At 37.2% G+C, this 21,553-nt stretch overlaps 2 protein-coding genes across 7 annotated transcripts in view; one reads left to right on the forward strand and one right to left on the reverse strand.

Moving 5' to 3' along the window:
* WDR64 (WD repeat domain 64) overlaps positions 1 to 12,881 on the forward strand; it is a 58,945-nt gene extending 46,064 nt beyond the window's left edge. Inside the window, 11 exon segments of the mRNA XM_050972523.1 lie at positions 535 to 625; positions 2,005 to 2,047; positions 3,305 to 3,435; positions 4,877 to 4,982; positions 6,618 to 6,679; positions 7,093 to 7,202; positions 7,999 to 8,184; positions 11,596 to 11,695; positions 12,271 to 12,345; positions 12,527 to 12,641; positions 12,644 to 12,881. Coding sequence (XP_050828480.1) covers positions 535 to 625; positions 2,005 to 2,047; positions 3,305 to 3,435; positions 4,877 to 4,982; positions 6,618 to 6,679; positions 7,093 to 7,202; positions 7,999 to 8,184; positions 11,596 to 11,695; positions 12,271 to 12,345; positions 12,527 to 12,641; positions 12,644 to 12,690 — 1,066 coding nt within the window. The 3' untranslated portion in view covers positions 12,691 to 12,881.
* Positions 12,882 to 15,817: 2,936 nt separating this feature from the next.
* Positions 15,818 to 19,085, reverse strand: LOC108962441 (uncharacterized). Of its 6 annotated transcripts, none has more exons than XM_050972998.1 (3): positions 18,895 to 19,085; positions 18,497 to 18,776; positions 15,818 to 17,058 (listed from the first exon to the last, which is right to left on the reverse strand). In XM_050972998.1, exons 2-3 carry the CDS (start codon positions 18,588 to 18,590, stop codon positions 16,151 to 16,153), a joined length of 1,002 nt encoding a protein of 333 aa, XP_050828955.1. In that variant the 5' UTR covers positions 18,591 to 18,776; positions 18,895 to 19,085; the 3' UTR covers positions 15,818 to 16,150. The 6 variants fall into 6 exon arrangements, with proteins under 6 accessions (XP_050828955.1, XP_050828954.1, XP_050828953.1 ...); XM_050972997.1 differs by having other exon boundaries at positions 18,497 to 18,779; XM_050972996.1 differs by having other exon boundaries at positions 18,497 to 18,779; positions 18,891 to 19,085.
* Between the last annotated feature and the right edge of the window lie 2,468 nt (positions 19,086 to 21,553).

Here is a 21,553-nt window from a genome sequence, read left to right on the forward strand (position 1 = left end):
TACTCTTGCCAAAAGCAGAGCAGCAGTGACACTAGTATGTTATGTGGCAAGAACCACTTATTAACACAGAATTTTTCATGACACAGAAACAAAACCATTGCAGATCACATCCATTTTTTTTCATTATTTTCTTCCACAAAACCTCATTATTGAGTGTTTTCACAATTTTAAAATAAGTTTTTACGATTAATTGAAAACGGTTTGCAGAGTAAGTACTGTGTAAAATGAAAGGGGAAAAGCCATTGACAGTTAATTTTTCCCAGTTGTGCCCTAAGGATGAATACCAATGTTATTTTTCAATTATTATGCATTCCATTAGCTCAAAATTCCTGCCAGGAGAGGTTGGCTGTGTAATATGCAAATATTGCCTAGTTACTCAAAAAAATATATAAAACCAATAACCCTTAGTCTGATTAGTCTAATCAGTTTAGGTACTATTTTATTATGCTTTTTAATGCTGGGTGATGTTGATTTCCAGGTATCAAATAGTATCTTCCAGAATATCAGTAATCTTCAAGAATTTCTTTCACACAGGAAAAGAAGTTCCCTGTCCTCTGCTCCTTCTGTGAGGAGTAATGCCAGTGCCATTGCAAAGCACAAGGGAAGTTCTACAGACCTACATGAGGTAGGTATGCTGGTTTGATGGATTTGGTAGCATTCAAAACAAATTTTGGATTTCTTTTTGGTTTTGATTTTAAAAAACTGTAACTTACTAAAATACCTTCCTAACACCATCCGCAAAACTAAATATAAAGAATTATTAAGAAATTACGAATTATGAAGAATTATGAATAATTAACAAAGCTTTGTTTAGCTTTGTTAAACTGTCAAAGAATCCTTTGTTAGTCAGTTGGTTCTGTGACACATGGAAAAGTTAACTATCAAAGTGTTTGGCAGATACTTATCACTAGCAATTCTGACTTCCCAGTAGGGGTATATGAAGATTCAAGGGAGAAGGTACTTAACATTGCAGCCACACTTGCTTGGATACATTCTTTCAAATCAAAGTATCTTTTTTTTATTCTTTTTTTTTTATAATTTTTTTTACCATCACTGTATCTGTGTCTCAATCTGTATATTTTTGCTAAGGATAATTTTATGAGTTTTGTGACACTTTTTGCCTTTCTATGCCAAGACATGCCATACTTGCAGAGCAAGAAAAAGTAAGTAGGCAGAAAGAGGAAAATCCTGCTACCTCACACATTCTTACCAGCATGCTGTTTTAGCAGAACATGGCACTTGGATAGATTCCCAAGCACACACTGGTTTAATTGCTATCTGCAAACTAAAGTATCCAATACACTGTGCTGTGTCCTCATTAGAATAACAGATAAAAAGTGATTTGCAGCATTTATAAAGATCCCTGAAAGTCACATACATCAAGCCATACACATAAATGTGTAGGATGAGATTTAAGTTAAGCAACTTGTCCTCTTCTGAGATACCTCAAACACTCGAGGCTGCAGAGTTTTCCCTGCCTTATCTGACTTGGCAATTTCTGAGGTCAGTAACTGATTATTGTCAGCCTTGGGGATCCTCAGAACCCTGTGGCAAGGCACAAATGAGGATTTCTGAAAATTCTCTTGCTGAAAATGCAGACATGAGTAAGATTTTATATATGTATAAGTGTATTTTTAAACTTTGTTAATTTTTGCTCAAGGCAGTAACAAGACTACATGCATGTTCTGAAAGACACTCTCGAAGAGATCCGAGTTAGATTCATGATTGGGACTGATGTTGCTTGTCTTAAGAAGTTAAGGCTATTCAGCCAATTTTACATTTAACATGCTCCTTAATTCCCATTAATTTTGGTTTTGATTTGTTAATCTCTTGATTCTCTTCAAATAAAGTGTTTCTTGTTTACACTCAGTGGAAATTGGAGGAATATTTGAATAATCCAACTAAAAAAATATGTTCTTATAATAATTTCAACTAGTGAATTGTTCTGTAGTTACATCCAAATTCCACTTCCTAATTCTCTTACATTCTATTTATTTATTTTAGAAAAATGCGGAAAGTGATGAAATTAATACTGAAATAAAAACAGGTACAGAAAGATTTTTTCATTCTTTTTGATGTTGATTGATTAATTCTGCCCAGATTATTGTAGAAACTGAGTTTGTCAGTTTGGCAAACTTTGTTTGGAATAATTGGGATACTTTGGTATGTGGATGACAGATCTCATCATCTTCTTCTCCCTCCTGATTTGCAATTATTTCCCAAAAGCCAGGCCAAGATGCAGGATATGCAAGATCTTAATTGGTTTTTTTCTCCAAATTGACAAGGTAATGCTTTCAGAATTTTGGAATGTCAACTATACACACTTTTCTTCTACATAAATATTCAAGCAATAAATTATTGAAATGGTATAGCAAGAGCAAACTTGAGTCAAGCAACAGTAAATGGTCTCACAGACAAAAGCATTGAAACTAGGTGATATTTTAGAAAGAAAATTCTTCATTATGGTGTCTGCCCTTAAAAAATCATAATCAAGAGAGTGCGTAGTGCCTAAGAATTAAAGCTATGGAAATGAGTTTGTGAATTTACAAGAAATAAATCCTCTAGATTTTTCTGAATCCCTCAGAAATCCTCTGCTAGAAAGCAGAATTACCCAATAATAAAAAATTTGATCATCTGCAATATAGATTTAAGGGCAATTTATTTGGGGAAAAAAGCATGCCCAGAATATTCCTAAGCCTTGCTGGCCAATGAAATAGAGAATTGTTTTAGGTCTTGCATCCACTGAATGTCAATGAAGCTCCTGCCAGCATCTCCAGCTCTGGAAAAGTCACAGCAGAAACTCAGGATGGATCTCTGTGATCATCCCCTTGCATTTAGCAAAAGTTTTCAATTGGAGAAATAAGTATAGAAATCTATGATTCCAGAATTGTTAAATGTCATGTCATTATTAAATTTCATTGCTGAATTCATTCTTCTCTCTAGAAGACTCATGCAGAGGCTGCACATCTGCCTGGTAGCTGTTCTGATGGCCACTGTCCTGCATTCCTTCTCCACTCTCACTTGTGCTTGCAGTTCTGTAAAATCTATGGCTCTCTTCTAAATAAAGTTCCCCTACATCACTGAGCAATAGTTCTGACTGGCTTAGATAAGATAATGAAGATTGTTCCCATTTCTTTTCAGTTATCTTTATCTATGCCTCTAATGTTTTTAGAGTAATGCCATCTTGATGATGGACTTTATTTTCAAATGTAATTATTTTTCTAGTGTTATGTCATTTCTGTGCATTGAAAATCAATACTAAAACCTCTTGAGATAATATATGATCATTTGTGTTCCAAAGCAGAAGAAACAACTAGCTGTGAGGACACCCAAACTCCAGAGGTGAATGAACAGTTGTTGAAGGCTAGAGCAGGACTAGCACCTCTACTGGTTTCTGCTCATGACAGTGGCTGTATCCGCCTATGGAGTATTCAGGTAGCCAACTGAATGGCTTTGGGAAGGGACTGGAACACTGAGAAGATAATTCCACTCATCTTTGGAAAATTGCTCTTTAACTAGGAATTGCTGCAGCAGATATTTATTGCATCTTTTGGTTATCAATTTCTTCCACGGACACAAATTAGTTCTGCTTTAGTAACTGTAGCAGGGCTTAATGGCAAGTGGAAAACAAAGAAACATGATTTCAAGTAATTATAACAAACTGACTCTAAATTTTTGTGAAAGTCTAGAATTTGATTATTCACCCACAACATTTACCTTCTAAAACAGGATGATAGGCAAGGCAGAGTGTCTTACTGTCAGAAGAAGCTAAATATGCCTGGAAAATAGTGCCAGCTAGCACTAGTAGGGTAACAAACCAGGAGAGAAGAGTGTCCTGGTTTGTTAGAATATAGTCCTAACACATAACATCTACAGCTGGTATGGGCTTGAAAAGCCAGTCATGCGACCAAATGGCAAAGACTTATTTGTCATATCACCTCAGATCTATAAGACTTTTCCAGGTATCATGTTACTCTAAATAAGGTACCCAAAGTAAATACAGCAAGAAGGGAAAGTACCATGATATGATTGGTTGATTGGTAATATTGCTCATTGTGCCAGATGGTGATCATAAACAGTCAGCCATGTAAGGCTTTAATAGGAACCCCAGCTAAAGCAAATCATGGGAAGAATTTTTCCCATAGGAAGAAAGAGGGTGAAGGTAACCTTGCAGATGTTTTATGCAAAAAAAGAAACTTATGGTAAATGTATCCAAGTATTGTAGATGTGAGCTTTGTTGGGTTTTGTTTTCTTCACAGTTGATATATTAGTGTGCTTAGATTCCTACAGGAATCTCCAAGTTCACATGCCAGTGGTGTCATCACTGGAATGATTGTTATCATCATTACATGGATGACAAAATAAGAATCTCCTTATCAGCAAGACATTTTCCCTCACACCCTCCCAGTCCTGAAGAGGCAACAATGGAGGAAGTCTGCTGGTGCTAAATTGAAAAATAGAACAAGTTGGTGAAGGTGACATTATGGTCCCATTTGCAGCAAAAACCAATATTTCAGTAGCAAATGAGGGGCACACTGATGCTATTCCATAGCAAATGAGGGGTAAGTGGTGAAGTAGGGGTAGGTGGAACTAGACTGACATGCCTGAAGAATTAAAGAGCTTGTTCTTTCAACGTGCAAGAGAGCAATCCAGAAGAATACACAGCTATTTTCATCATTCTGTAGATTTAGGAATTTACCTTCTTAGCAGCTTTCTGAATAGATATGAGCTCAGTAATGTTGAATAGATAAAATCAATGGCGCTCAAGTTCTGATGAATTAATATTTTTAATGTAGGTAATATAAGATTAAAAGTTTGTTTGTTTGTTTGTTTGTTTGTTTGTTTGTTTGTTTGTTTGTTTGTTTGTTTGTTTTAGGGAAACTTGATGAAAGAACTTCTGCCATTTGCAGGACGTCCCTCAGGTCCTCTGACAGCACTGTGTACAGACATCTTCACTAAAATTCTTTTGACAGGCAGTAAAGGTGAGTAAACATGTTACTCATTTTTTTCAGGACAAGTCAGTAGGACAAAAAAATATCATGGTGTAAATGTGCCAGAAATGTAGAATTGATGATTCAAGTGCTGCCAGGTTTTCTCCATCAGAGCTATAATTAAATAATTGCAAAAGGTGTTTTGTTTTATAAAGGATGGTAGATTAAAGTTTAGTGTTATAGTGCTATCAGTGCAATTGTTTTCATAAAAGACATTAAAATTTTCTTCATTCATATGCCCTGAATATACTTTCCATCTAAATTATGATAATGATCCCAAGGTCAAAAGATTACTGCTAAGAACAAGCAAAAATTTCAATTCCATGGTAATAATACTAAATAAAAAGTTGTATCTTGGGCTGTGCCGAGAGGTGTGATTCAAACATGGATACAGAGTGCACAGTAATGGCTCCAGCAGTACACAGCTGTATAGGAAAAGCACTTGTCAATGCTAGCAGCTCATTGCTAAACCTTTAATTTCACATGAAGTCTGGCTTTCCTTTGGCAGAATGTTCAAAAATTTATCTGCTGTCTGATTCTTCTTCAAACCTTTGGAATCACCCTGGCAATGTTCCATTTCTGTGTCCATCATAATGTGTCGCTTTTCTTTTAAAATACATATTAGGACTGTTTTCTGACAGCTTCCTGCTCCTATATGGTCAAATATTAGATGGAGCAAGGGAATTTTCTCCTTTTCTTTCAAAATTGAGCAATAATTTTACTTTAATACTGAAAATGATGAGGAGTTTCCACACCTCTCTGATTCAAATGAGTAAATGAGTTCAGAAAGGCAGCATGCACTGAAAGGATTTCAATTCATTGTGGAAAAGTATCCACCCTACTACCTATTCATTTGCCTTTTTGTGTTTGTGTCACTGTGTATTTGCTTTTCATGCTTTCCACACTCTTCTCTTTTACCTGCAGTGCTGCTACCAATTTCCTTTCCCCCCTACAGATTTTTCCTTGTTATAAAAAGGTCAGATTCTCTGCCTGCCTCCTCCCTTGCTTGCAAATGTACAGTCCTAGAAATCAAATGTGACTGGTATGAAAGTTGGAATTACTCAAAATATTCCTCTGTCTTGTAGTAGAAATCAGAAGTAGGAGGCAGCTTCATCAGGAGAGAGGGAGTTTAGGCAGGGAACCGATCAGTTGTGGGTAATAAGGAAGTGGTTCTTTGATTCTACTTTCACATGAGTGCACTAAAATGTTGTAAAATATTAAGCATTCATTCTGTATACAATTAATTAAACTTTGTCCATTTTACCAGGATTGAAAACCAGTGTAATCCCCAGGAAGCTCTCATACCTCAGCTGTGCAATAGACAAGTGTCACGACAAGATGACTCTTTTTTTCCACTCATAATTTAAAGAAAAAGCTTTATCTTACTTCCATTTCAAACCTATCCAGTTCATGACACATTGTTCACAACTTGCATATGTTTCTTTGCATATTAATGAACAGTCCATTATTTCTACTCTGAGCTTGACAATAAAATAGTTAAATTCACTGTAAACTAACTGACCTGTGTTCTCTGCTCAGTGTCTACTGAGAGTCAATGGCAGCAACAAGTGAAGGTGTAGCACTAAAGAAACTTACTGATGTTTTGCTTTCTCCTTTCTGCAACAGAGGGATATGTTTTTCGCTGGAATATGGCCTCATTTTTAGAAGATTCACGAAATATAAAAAATGTAAGGAATTATCTCTCAGATCTTCTTAACTTGAACAGTATACCCAGACAAACAAACAAAAAAAATAATACAGAGTTCTACAGGGATAAAAATGTTTTCTGCATATAAACATCGTATTTTGTGCTTGAAATAATAATTTGATGCTGTGGAAAAGAAAAAAAAAAAAGAAAAACATAAGTAAAATGGTGTTAGCATTATTTCATTATGTTCAAAGAAGGTATATTAAGAATGAATTTATCCATGTTCCCTAGGTAGTGTTTCTACAATATGCCACTTGCAGGCTGTGTCATGGAGGGATTATTTTTTCACCTCTTCTAATTTCAGAAAGACATGCTGATATATCCACTAAGCTGGCAAACATAGTGGGATACAGAACTACCTCAAATGTTGTTATGTTGCTTTCTTTCCCTCAGGCAATAAAGGAGGAGCTCTGCTGGAAGGCACATGCTGCTGAAGTGGTTGACTTATTTATTGAAGAGGAGAAAAATGTGGTAGCGACAGCATCCATTGATGGTTCAGTCAGGTATAAAATGACTAGCACTTTTTACTGATATGGAAAATCATTTGAGCTATCTTCAAAGTTCCTTTTCTTGCTGCACTTGCATATAAGCTAGAACTTAAATAAAGTGCACTTAAATAAAATGCACTGGGTGCATTTTCTGTTCTGCACCCGAAAGAGTTGGTTTTAATGTAGCACTTTTCCAGAAGTCAGACCTTTTGCAGACTGTAATTTTCTTTCAGCCCTTGCTTTACTTCAAACAAATAGTTAATGGCTATATAATTTTAAAAATTGTCTCCTGTTCTAATCCTATTTTAGCTTTCAGTACTTGTTAAATTGACTTGGATCCTAAGCATGGCATCTAATCAATGTGTATGCAATTAGACCATGAAAGCTTGAAGATACTTGATAGACAACTATAATTCCTTCTCAGCTAACAAGTACATTTCAAGGGGTTTCTCTTGGTTTTCTGGAAGTATTAAATGAATAAATTTTGTTTAGATCCTGCTCTGGTGGCAGCACTTTACTGCAGGAACAATTCAGGATTTCGGCATATTTACTCTTAATTTTCATAAATACAAACATGAACTGGGTTTTTTTCTGTTTTTTGCAACAAAGTTCTGATTTTCTTTTCACTCTCAAATTATTTAAATTATAAAAACAATCTCATTAATGTTTTTTTATGACTAGCACACTGGACTCTAGAACAGTGCTGTGGAATTTGATAATTTACACAAATACTATCTCACTTCTGTTCCACTTCTAAAAATATCCATTTTTTATTTTCTGTCCTTTCACACTGCTTCTATTATGTCTGTAGACTTTGGCATGCCAGGACTGGATATTATTTTGGTTTCTTTGGACAAGCCAGGAAGTTTGACTTAACAGATACCAGTCGGTTGATTTTGCCTTCTGATGTTGGTGATTTTTCTGCTATAATTAAAGAGGAGATCAAACGTACAGAAAAGAAGAAGATTGTATATCCTCTCATGCTGGACAGAGACAAGTAAGATCTCATACATTTACATACATGTATAATAGGGGAAACAGTTTTGAAAATATGCTTTAAAAACACCTTTCATCTGAAGGTCAGAAAAAAATAGTACTGTTTGTTATTCAGAAAAATCTTTTTAAGTTTGGTTTTTGACCCAGTAGGGATAAATATTTTCCTTTTTATGACTTGGTGACAGTCAGGATTAGGTGCCATTCAAGGTTTGAACTCAGTTATAGTGATGACTAGATACTTGTCTCAGATTTTAGCCTAATTAGAGGTTGTATATTATACATGCTGTTCAGGTTAGCAGCCTATTACCTGAACAGCTTAATGTGAATGGTTTTGAGCAAAACACAAATCCTTCTAGAAGAATAAACCAAATTTAATCTTTCAGTTTAAGAAATAGTCATCTTAAATTTTCTGGGATGTTTTGGATACATTCACATTCTATAAAGGATTTACAGATCATGTCATTTTGTGACTGGCATAAATGTGTGTTCAATGGCAGTGTTGAACTTTTCTTCTAGGTAGAGTTCTTAAGGGAGATGGGTTAGTTACAAGTTCAGTCAGAAAGCCTTGGCCTGTTAGTTTAAGTACATATTACTAGTCCTGGAACACTCTAGTTCATTAATTAGTGGATTAACCAAGTGAACTGAAATATTGAAAAGGGCATCTTCAGAGGAAATACATGCAGTGACTTAAGTAACAGAGCAATCCAAATATGGAAAAAAATATTTATGACTTCAAAAGTTGTGCATTGTTTAGTGGTTAGGTTTCATATACCATGTCCATTCTTAAATTGCCTTTTAACCAAAGCAATTTGGGACAGTGGAAAATCTCTAAGGTTCTTTACTGTTACCCCATTTAATTTGGTATCCTGCTAATAATTATTATTCAATGGAGTTCTTACTAATATAAGTAGTGTCACTGCAGTCAGAACAGTAACTCAGCAATACAAAGAAGTACTTGGCTGTGTTTGAAGGACCCCTGTAGTTCCTCTGAATAGTCAGCAGCCAGTTTGAAACCTCTGGAACCAAAAATATAATTATTGTGTCAGCTAATCTGAAAGAAACTTTCCATAAATTACATGCCTGTGTCAAAATGTGACTACTTTTTGAGGATTTTTCAAATATTTCAGTAAAGGAGAATGGCCATCATACATTTTAAACACATTAACTAAACAGACAATGAGCAAGAAAATCAGAAATGCTTAACTGTGTAGAGAACTGGGGAAAAAAAGCAGACACACTCCATGCAACAGAAAATTTCAGTCTTATCATTCTACAAACTTTGAGTGCTGTCACCTCAAGAGTGACTTAGTTCCTCTGGATTAACTGTTCCAAATATTGTAATGGAGAGCTAGCCAACCATCATGCAAAAGGCTGTGTTACTTACAAATGGTAGGCTCTGTACTTTGCAGGATGCAGACAATTGTCTTGGGATAAGTCACTTATCCTTGTGATGCTAGTATAATTCACTTATTGGATAATTCATCACCAAGATAACATTTTAGGATCTCAATTAACAAATTGTGTTACTAACAGATATACATTCATTGTATCATAGAATCATTAAGGTTGGAAAATATTTCTAAGATCATCAAGTCCAACCAATAATCAAGGACCACCATATTCACTTATAAACCATATCCCTAAGTGCTACATCCGGATGCCTTTTGAACACTTTCAGGAACAGTGACTCCACCACCTCCCTGGGCAGCCTGTTACCATGCTTGACTACCCTTTCAGCAAACAGTTTTTTCCTGATATCTAATCTAAACCTCCCCTGGTGGAACTTGAGACCATTTGCTCTTGTCCTGTTGTCATCTGGGAGAAGAGGCCAACCTGGCTACATCCGCCTTTCAGGCAGTTGTAGAGATCAGTAAGGTCTCCCCTAAGCCTCCTATTCTCCAGGCTAAACAACTTCAGCTCTCCTATCTGCTCCTCATAGGATTTACCCTCTCAATCCTTCACCAGTTAAGTTGCCCTTCTCTGGACCCACTCCAGCACCTCAACATTCTTCCTGAATTGAGAACTGGACACAGCACTTGAAGTGTGCCCTTACCAGTGCCAAGTATAGGAGAACAATCACCCTTAGTCCTGCTGGCCACACTGTTTGTAATCACAGATTGAATATCCCAGAATATTCTGAGTTGGAAGGGACCCAGAAGGATCATCGAGTCAAATTCTTAAGTGAATGACCTGTACAGGGATCAAGCCCACAACTTTAGCATTATGAGCACCATGCTGTAGCCAGCTGAGCTAGTGACTATGTGCCATTGTCCTTGGCCACCTGGGCACAGCTGGCTCATGTTCAGCCACTGAGGATCAGCATTTCCAGGCCCTTTTCCATGAGGCATTTTTCCAGCCACTCTGTCCCCAGCCTGTAGTGCTGTCAGGGGTTGTTGTGACCCAAGGGCAGGACCTGGCACCTGGCCTTGTTGAACTTCTTACCATTGGCCTTAGCCCATTGGTCCAGCCTGTCCAGGTCCCTCTGCAGAGGTTTCCCACTGTCCAGCAGACCAACATTCCCATCCAACTTGCTGTGATCTGTAAACTTACTGTGCGTGCACTCAATCTCCTCAGATCATCAATAAAGATATTAAACAGAACTGGGCCCATCAGTAAGCCCTGGAGAACATCACTTGTGTCTGGGTGCCAGCTGGATTTAACTCCACCACTCTCTGGGCCTGGCCATCCAGTCATTTTTTACCCAGCAAACAGTGCACCCAGCCAAGCCATGACCGGCAGCTTCTCCAGGAGAAAAGAGTGGGAAAATATTCCCCAAATGTGCATGTACTTGAAAAGGCACAAACCCATCTGAGCAGCATGGGTACTTACAGTTTAAACAAGCATCTCAGGAGTTTGAAAAATGATTGAAAAATGCCAGCAGGTAGATGGAGTCATGTAGAAGAATGGTCTCAGTTTCTCCCTGTAGTTCCTTAACTTGTGTGACCTGACTTATTTTTCTGATTATAAAGGCAACTGTTAATCTGCACTAACAGACACTCCAGATAATTTCTTCTCATGACTAAATTTGCAAACCAGACATATCAGCAGAGGACACCTTTGTTATGAAAGTCACATTCAGGTCTTCTAGTCAGAACTTAAAGAAATGCTGAAAAGCCATTATCAGAGAGTTAGCACACGACTCTTGTAAATGGTGTTTATATTAAGATTTCCTGCCTTCTACAGGTAACAGCAATACCTGGATTGACAAAATATTAGTGAAGCATTCCATGACACCTATGAAGTTTCTAATATAAATTATATTTTGTGTACGTACAAAATCACTTATACTTCAAAATAATTTAATTTTGGAGCATGGTTCAAAATAATTTAATTTTGGAGTCATATATGAATATTGTGTTCATAACTGTCATTTTGATAGGAACTTCAGATTTTTTCTGTCTTGTACACACAGGTTGAAGTCACTAACGGCATCACCTTCAGATTTAGAAAAGGATGGAGATGAGGAACCAGTTCACAGCTTCAAGTTTTTCAGAGCTCTGGCTCCTGAAAAGGTAGCAAATGTTTATGACAAATTTATGTTCTGTGCAACATATAGGAAATAAAATTGTATTTCTCATTTTAAAATTAACCATAAATAACCCTACATATCTTTCTCATTCAATGGACAGCTAGAACAAAAATGCAAAAAGAGAGGGATCTAAGAAATGTCTGTGGTTTCCATTCTCATTTTTCACATTGTCAAATTTCAGTTTAGAAGGTAGCACAAACTGATTCACAGGTTTAGACATGTAAAAGAAACCCTAGACTTTTCCTCCACTTCAACAGAAAACCTAAATATCCTAAGTTTACTCTAAATATGTGGGAAAATACTAGAATAACAGTGAATATTGTTGCATACAATAGTTCTTTCAGGGTTCCTACAAAATCAGAAGCCAGGAGAGTTAGATTTCATTACATATACTTTGTACAACTCTAATTGAATATCAGTAGAGCTCTTCCATCTTTACCTGGCTTTAACCTTAAAAGTCATGGGACTATAAAACTTCTCTTGCAGTTGTGGTAAGAATGTCTTAATTACCTTTTGTCTTCAGCTACTAATGCACTTACTTTGGCTTCCCTTGGTCAGGTTCAACCTATGGAAACTTTTGAGTTTGCAAGCAAAGAGGCTGGTGCAGTATTTGGGTTTCTTCCTACATATGAGGTAAGCACAAGTGTTTTCTACCTTTTGTGGTGGCGTTCATAGCTCAGAAGCCATTAGCACTTGTACACTATTACAGTGACACACTCTGACATTCCACTGTTAATTGTCTGCTTCTCAATTTAATTTTCTAACATGATTTGCCTTACTACCTATCCAACTCCAATTCCAACTTTGGTGGAAGCTTGAGACTCCAATTGAAGTGAGCATGCCAAACAGTGAGTATTGCAGATGTTAACTCCTCCTGTTTAACCTCATGTCATTAATGTTTTGCTCAGACCAGATCCTTTTAACCAGCCCCAACCTATTGATTCCCATCTGCCCAAAACTTTGAGTATTGTAAGATAGTACTATTTTATGGGTATTAATGATCTGACCTATTGCAAGCTGTCTAGCAAAGCTTCCTAGGTTTTTCTTCTATGGAGCAAGATCAGAGTATTCCAGAGGCTTGTCTATCCCACATATCATAGGATGAAAAGAATCACCCCTAGCAAAGGAGCTGATCCCTTTTTGTAGATGGTACCTAGAGAACTAACTTGGATCAGAGTTAGATGCTACATGGCTGGTTATGTGGGATTAATAGGATAGTTTGCATTCCAGCTCTGCATTCCAATACATATGACCTAATCCTTGTACATGCAGCATTACAGCATGTCAGAAAAAACTCAGGAGTACAGTGTTCAAATAGTTGGCACATATACTATTTTTCTGACCATTAATGTACTTTGGAAATCTGTCTTTTGTTTTCTTCCTGAAAAAGAAAATAAAATACTCTGAAGCCAATGGCACTGCAATGGATTTACAACAAAATGAAATCAGACTTTTTCTGTAAGCTATGTGCACAAAAATATATTTTTTGTCTTTGCTATTACAAAATACTATCAGTCTGGTCTATTCACCTTATTTATGTTAATTAGTTCTTGAAATTTTTTAAAGGTCTTCATAGGATCAAAGCTGAGAAGTCCAGTCACAAGGGACGGGAAAAGGATCTAGAGTCCATTGGAGACTTGAGTCAAGACAAATAAATATAGTTTCTTCATTCAAGTTTAGCAGATTTCTTTTATTATTCTTTCTCTGTTTTTCTTTTCAATTACATTTAAATCTATTTCATTGTTAAGTAGAGCATATAGAAAACAGATCTTTACTTCTATTCCAATCCTTCATGCAAGGAATAAGTTCTAATAAAGCCAGTGTATGTGTATAACTAGATATTGAAAAGCCCATTTGACTTAATGTATATTTTCTGACAGTTACTCTCTAGGTCAAAACTACTGATTTCCTCTCTGCTTCAATTTGTCCAGTTTGAACTTCTGAATATTGAATATTTCACTGCTTTTTTTACCTGCCAGATTAATCATAAAGTCAACAAAGAGTTAATATGCCCTGCCCTATTTCTGCCTGTCCATTCCTTGCTTATGCTTTCAAAGAGTGTGTTCACCCTCTAAGCCAGAAAAGTGCCTGCTGAACTCATATTCAATTAATTATCCATCATGATTCTGCAAATCTTTTCTTGCATTTCAGCATTCCAGGACAATGTCACAACATGACACAGAGCACAGAACACATTTTCATCCTTTGGCTAAGCATACAAATGGTGCCAAGTGTCTCACCTTAGTGAAAAAAAAGGTAATTGCATATGCATATAAGTAGTGATAATGCATATAACTAGTGATATTATTACCTACTATTTTGGGGGAAATAGCAGGTTTTCTATATCACTGGTATTGAATGCTGTTTGATCTGCTGGCCTTCTTGAAAAGACATTCTTCTCATGAACTGGATATACAATGACCTGCAATTATTTACCTGCCTTTGACTTGTTACTAGGCTATGATGGATTGAAGGGTAGCTGCAAAATATCTTGTGGGGGTATATTTAAAATTCTTATGATCAGCTGTACTGGATCTGGCAGGGATTAATGTAATTTTCTCTGTGGCAGCCTCTATGGTACTGTGCCCTGGATTAGTAAATAAAAGTGTTGATAACACACCAGTGTTTTGGCTGTTGCTGAGCAATGCCAGCTCAACAAGAAGGTGCTGTTTTTCCCACACTTAGTGAGTAAGCTGGGAAGGGACACACCCGGGACAGCCCATACCATATAACATCTTCATGGAATGGGGGAGGGAACCAAGATCTTCATAGTTATAGTGTTCGTCATCCCAAGTTGTCCTCCCATTACGTGTGCTGAGGTCCTGTTTCCCAGGAAGTGCCTAAACAAACATCTGCCTACTGGTGGTAAGCAGTGCTTGAATTATTTGTTTTGCTTTGCTTGCACATGAAGATTTGCTTCACCTACTAAGCTGTTTTCATTGTGGCCCAAGAATTTTCTCACTTCTGCTCTTCCACATCTCTTCTCCATCCCACTGGGAGAAGTAAGAAAGCAAGCAAGAAACTGTGCAGGCAGTCAGTGTCTTCCAGGTCAGCCCACCACATTAGCCAACTTTGTGGTCAAAACTAAAATCAGACTAGTCTGATAAACCAAGTGGCACCAAATAAAGTGCAATCTGCCATTTACTACCTGTGTTCACTTCCTCTCACCCATGATTTTGCAGTTAGCATATGAAAGGTAACATTCTTGTAATTCTGAGTCCTGTATCATTTTGAAAGCTACAAAAAGTCTCTTTCAGTTACCTAAAAATTGCCTATTCTTCAAAGGCTATTAAAAACACAGAGTTCATGGTCAAAGAGATCCTTAGCCCTTTATTTTGATGCTCATATGTGTTATGTTTTATCATATGTAATATAATATTTTCTCTTTGGCATTGTCCTTAATAATCAGCCTAAATTATTTTACTGTGGTTGCCAGATGCAGATATCCCACTTGTCCTCAGTTTATTAACTGACTATTTACTAAATATTTTCTTTTTACCAAACTTTTAACAGTGCTAAGATTTCATGGGTTCTTAACTTTCAAACTATACCCTTTTAGTCTTGCTTTCTTCTCACTTCAGTTTTCTTTATTAATTGCCCATATTTTCTAGGAATTGACTTGCATTCATGGCTATTCATGCCACTATATTCTCCACTGTGCAGAAACTATCCATAATGTAGTACTATTGCCAGTAGAAATCAAGAGTTTAGTCCTATGGTGAGCAAAATAATGGACAAGCTCTCAGGAGGGAAAGGAGAGAGTCATACTGTGAGAAAAACTGTCAAAAATGCATGATGTGTGTGTGCTATCTTTATCAGCATTCCACCTAGTCATTGTTATGCTATTTAAAGTGTGACAAAGAGTGCTATAAGTGCTATCAGATCTTTTTTTCATAATTCATTATATTAAAAAAATCTGAGGTAGATCAGACTGTATGTCATTGTTTAGCATTACTGTTTACTTCCATACCCTAGGGCCTTATAAGCACCAAATGGAAACTGGTCCTGTCCCCAGACATTTTATACAATTATATTATCCAACTGTCTTTCTGAAGTGTCAGAAAAAAAAGCAGAAACATTTAATTTCTTTGAACAGATAATCCACTAAGGCATTGCAAAGAATTTATTAGAAGAAGATCAGTTGTTTATCATGAGATTGGAAAGAAATTAAGCACAGGAAAGTGATGTATGCACCCACTCATCTTACAGCAGTCATTTCAATGCTGGGTCTAGTACAAAGGTATATGTTAATTTTTGGGTTAGATTTATTGGTATTAACTGTGGATTTCCTCTATGTTGATGCATTCCTTTGCAGGATGGTTTCTTTCTACCAGCATCCACAATTATACTGCACTTAAATGTTCCAGGTGAATGAGTTGTTTGATTGTTCCAGATCACTACTCTATTAAGGAAAGGCATCTTAACAGGACAGCCTCTTTCAGCATGGCAGAAGTTTGTGCTTCTGCTGGCTGCAGTAGTTAGTTTGCCAGAATTTCATTACAGCCCTTGCCAGTGCTTTACAAAACCTGTGACGCTCTTCTGCTGCCCTCACCCACTGGGGCAGTTCAAGCTGAATGGCATCAATGGTGCCAGAACTCCAGGAACCAAAGGTCTTTGTTATGTACCCACCACTATAATAGCTTCCATTATTTGGGCGAGGATTGGATGGAGAAGGCACACAAACATAACTCTTATTTTGTCCTTCAATATATTTCCCCAAACTTCTGTTCCCTGCAACCAAAATCTCAGAAGACACATTGACCAGCTGACTGGCCAGATGGCTAATTGAGGAATTCAATGCAGAAAAGACACCTGAGTTAAGGGAAGTTTTTGAAAGTGTATAACCTAGTTCTATCCACCTTTCAGGATGTGCTTGTCCATGGATATCCAGAATTAGGCCCCCTGACATCTGTGATTTTGCAATGGTCAAAAATCCCATATAGTCCTCCCAAGCCTGTTCTGCCTGGGGAATTCCAAAGGAGGCTTCTTCCTTTTCCCTGTTAGCATCCATCTTGAACCTCTGTAGGTGATTTATGATGATATGTGGGAAGAAGCCATCAGTAATTTTGTTGATTTCTTCAGCAAGAGCCTCAGCCACCTCTATAGTATACCTGTCTTGCTTGGTAGACACTTTGCATTTCAAAGCATTTTTAATACTTCCAGGAGGACAATCATGAGAGAAAATACAAGAGGATGTCTTCGCATCCCAACAGGCAGCCTCTCGATCAGGGATGTCTTTAGGTTCCAGTGACCCACCATGTGGCACAGAGAGAATGAGGTTCATGTTGCCCACTTGATACTCTGTGAAATTATTATGACCAAATATAACATCTTTGGTGCCAGTGACTTTCAAAAGAAAAGGTAAAATAGAAAGGAGGAATAAATACATGTTTTTTATTTGCCGCTAGAAGACTTGGCAATATGGAATAAATCAGTACCTAGAAAAAAAGCAAAAAAAAGACTATAGATTACTTACAGCTGGGAAAACATGAGACTGTTCAGCTGCTATTGGCCTAATTAGTTAATGATTAACCTATTTTAGTTTTATTCTACGTAGCACAAAAAAGAACACTTATATAAGAAACAGAAATTAACAGGGCACTTAGTATGGCTAGATGTAACAGATGGAAAGGAAATGGTAGGCTACTGGACCTCCCCCATTTCCCCAGAAAGCACAAACAATATTTAATCACCCTATCTGATTCCAGAAAATCATCCCAGCAAAATATCTGAATTGCCTTTTTTTTTTTTTATCTCTCAAATGTAAGAAAATTCTAACAGAATTTGATAAAACATCTGTATGCCATTGACCTGTGTGAAATATCTGTGAATTATCAATGTGGTTATATAAACTAGAGGCTATGTCAGTCTAGACCAGCGCTTGTGTGATCAGGTTTGTGTAAAATAATGAGACTGATAAAAATTGATTGCTACCAAGCTCTGTCTCTAATTATGCTCCAGACTGAGTTACTTTAAGACCTTTTTAGATAGGTATTATTGAATGAATTAAGTAGTGACTCTGTTCTCTTTAGTTTGCAAGTCTCCATTCTCTTCAAGTGACCAAAGATATTTTAAAGCCCGCACTAATTATGCCATTTTTTGGAAAGGTGGAATTTAACAAGATGCTGACAGGTCTTTCTGATTTGAAGAGAGCAGACTACCACTGAGAGGGCAGTGAGCACTCTGGAAGAACCTGCCACCAGCTGCCTACTCTAAAAAAAGGGAGTAGGCAACTTCACACAAATAACACAGCAAAATATTATTTTCCTACTATGAAAAAGTGCTGCTGGATTTTTAGAGACAATTTTTCCTGCCCACTGCACTGCGCTCTGAGGAGCCTGTACCTGAAAAACAAACATCAATCTTCCGCTCCTTTTTCTGTGCTGAAAGTCCCATAAAAGTCTGTGAGCTGGAATCAGATTTCTGAGTATCTCAGCTAGTTTTCTTGTTTATGACAAAAGATTTTTTTTGTTTCATTTTAAGCTTTCATTTAAAAGGTCCTTTTAGTTGAGCTACTGTCTTAAAACAAGATTTTATCCAAGGCCCTGTATGGTTCGTGTTTCCATAGACTTCCTGAAACACAGATATTCACTTGCTAGTTCACTGCGTGCTACCAGAAACCCTGAGGAAAGGGACACTGTAAACATTATTCAAAATCCTTTTCTCAGAAAAATAGACTACATATGCAGAGTGTATAGGTCCGTGAATAGCTTACCTGAAGTGCAGAGGGGTCCAGCACCAAGTTAAATAAATCAACAGCAACAATTCCCCAGAGGCTGCTCACCTGCGCCAGGACAACTCGAGTTTCTACGTCCCAGGCTCTTTTTTAAATAGGATGACACAGCTGCTCCTTTCCCACAGCATGCCAAGCTGTTCATGATTATCGGCAGCAGTTCTGTCTTTCTGCAATTTCTTGTTAATTATTGAATCAAGCTGGTAATGCGACTAGATCATGCCTTGATGGTATATGGAGAGAGAGCTCTGTATAATTCCCAAACTGAGGAAAGTCACCCTTGGCACAGCTCAAGTTCTGGACAGACTTGGAGAGTCAGGAGGCACCTGTGCTACTGTGAGATCAAAAAAAAAAAAAAAAAAAGCAAAACCAAAAACCAAGAGTAATTTAAAGTGGTTGTAATGAAAGTGGTTGTAATGACTGCAGGACTAGTTTGAAGATTTACCTACAAATTAAGAGAGTTTTTCCTGCCTCTGCGCCTCCGAAAGCGAAACTGAACTGCCCTTTGCCCTGGGCTGCAGCCGAGGCTGTGTCCCAAGAAGCCTCTAGGGGCCAGGCTGAGCCATGCAGCCACAAGGAGCAGAGGCTTCAGCAGCACCCGCATGCGTGATTTCACACCGGCAGATCACAAGGGAAAAAATATGCACTGGGATACCAGAGTTTAGCATGCTTTTGTTCTCTATACTGACATTACATTTCCAGATATATAAAAAAAAAAAAATTGCCACAAGCAGCACAGCCACGCTTAAGTTCAGAATAGCTGCTACACTAACATAATCACCAGATGCCAATATCAAAACTATGTTAACTAGATAATCTAGGTTTTTAAAAACTTTACTAACACTATTCATATGGTATTTTCCTGATAAATGAGGAGCTTTTAAAAACATTTCCTCTGCTACTAAATATGGTTTAAGGATGTCATCCTCTAAACGTCTCTCAACTGTTCATGAATTTGCTGGTGATATTAAAGTCTGGCTTCTTAGCTAACCTAAAAAAAGCTGTGAAAATATGTAGTCCAATAATAGAAATTTCAATAAAAGACAGATAAAGGGTGCAGTGCATGTAATGCTGCCACCTATCAGAGAAAAATCAAATTTCTTTTGTAAGAAATTGATTACATGGTCCAACTAACTTCCAAATCAACTTTTTGAGATAAAAGTGATCAACTTCTTAAGCACTGAAAACAATATAGTGGCAGTAATAAAAAATTCACTGAAATTTTGGAAAAATTAGTGTAAACCAGTCACCCAGTCTACTAATATCGCCAAAGCTGATGGTCTGATTGTGAGCTTCAGCAAAGTGCTGGTTTTCATTCCAAGGATTTTAATTTTCTGCATGAAGACACTTCCAGCTGTGCCAGACACTGCATGAAAGGAAGTTTAGTAAAAAGTCTGTGATATGTCCTTGCCCATTGTAGTGCACAGTGGGGACAAGTTTAATTTTGCTTTACTTGCCTGTGTAAAGGCTAGATGCTTACATCAGACAGTGATCCCATTTCCTTGCTTTAGGAGAGCTGTGTTGAGAAAGAAGCAGTTCTAGAGGTGGAAGTGTTTTTCTCTTGGACACCTATCTCAAATTTCTATTAGAGGTCAACAGGGCTATACTCACAATGGCTCTTTTTTTTTTTTTTTTTTATTACATTACAGAAAACTGTTGCAAAGAAAACAAAATGTTTCTGCTATACTTTCTACTTCAAGATCTCTTTAAAGTGCATTCTGCCAGTCAATATTACAAAACTGCTCAAGGAAAGAGAAAAACTCAAGCAGAAATTTGGCATGGTAATTTCTAGTCTTACCAGTTCTCCTGATAGAGAAGCTACTTGTGAAAGAAAATAATTCTCTGTATTATTACAAGTCAACTAACCATAAAGCAGTGCTGCTTCCCTCTTTCATCTGGTACATATGGGAAATAAACCTGCAATACTATGGTATTCTTCAGAGGAATAACTCACTGAAATGTTACCATCTGACTATTTTCTTCCAAGAGATACTGTTGAACTTAAAGATTGGTATCTTTAGCCAGTTTTAAGTTGAGATAGCTCGACTGAAATCAACAAAGCCTTTGACTCATGGTATCAAGCTTCTGTTATTTTATAGAAGTTATGAGGTGTCATGAGGGTGGGTCACACTGGTTCATACATGGCTGAAGACATTTGTACTAAACTGAATGTTAAAGCATGTTGAGCTAACTCTTCAATTCCAAAGTATCCTTCCTTTCAGGTGAGGGGATTGAAAAGGAAAATCTGAGCTGGGCAAGAGCTCTGTAGCTCTGGCTTCCTTCAAGGCAAGTTCATTGACTCCAGTGCTTCTGACTCTGAGGTTCACCTTAGGCCTATTTTTAACTATTTTTAATTTACAGAAAGTAGTCCAAAGTATTTTTAATTGAATGGCATGTAAGATTTTGAGTTATATTGGTACATTATATTGTCTACTCTGATTACTGTTCTTCCCATAAGCACAGCAGTTTGACAGAAAAAGAAATGTCAGAAGTGATAGAAGAACATATTCTTAAGATAAGCGAACCTAATCCAAATGGATTCCAACTGCAGTTGGATTTAAAACTTGCGGAGTGTGTCATATGTAGTCAGAATCAAGGAGTGAAAAAAGAATTGGCAAAGCAGAATTCAATCAATATTTTCAACATTAAAACATCTTATGCTATCACTGTGACCAAGTTATTTACATGCATTTCTTAGCTGAGAAATTGTAATTCAGATGTGCTCTTTCCAGAATGCATTGAATTTAAAATTTGCTGTCCACTGCCTGGAAGCATTGCTTTCTACACTACTGACTGAGTCATCCACCTCACCGAGTCAATCTAAGAACTGTCCAGGCTTCCAAAGGGCATGTAGGAAAATAAACTTCTACCTCTTAGATATTGGCCTACATTTACATCTTACTGCATTTTTTTTATTTATGCGAGCAAACCCTTACGATAATTGACAAGAAAAGGACCTGTACCATAATTGTAACTTCGTTCGTCGGTTCTTTACCCCGGGGTTTCAGGGCTGTAACAGTAACATCTGTGCCCCGCTTGATCCTTGGCAGGCAGCTCCTCCCCGCGCCTCCCCTCCCCTCTCATGGCGTTGGCTACAGCCCACTGTCC

The sequence above is a fragment of the Serinus canaria genome, chromosome 3 (assembly GCF_022539315.1).
Source record: "Serinus canaria isolate serCan28SL12 chromosome 3, serCan2020, whole genome shotgun sequence".
NCBI classification, from domain to species: Eukaryota; Metazoa; Chordata; class Aves; order Passeriformes; family Fringillidae; genus Serinus; species Serinus canaria.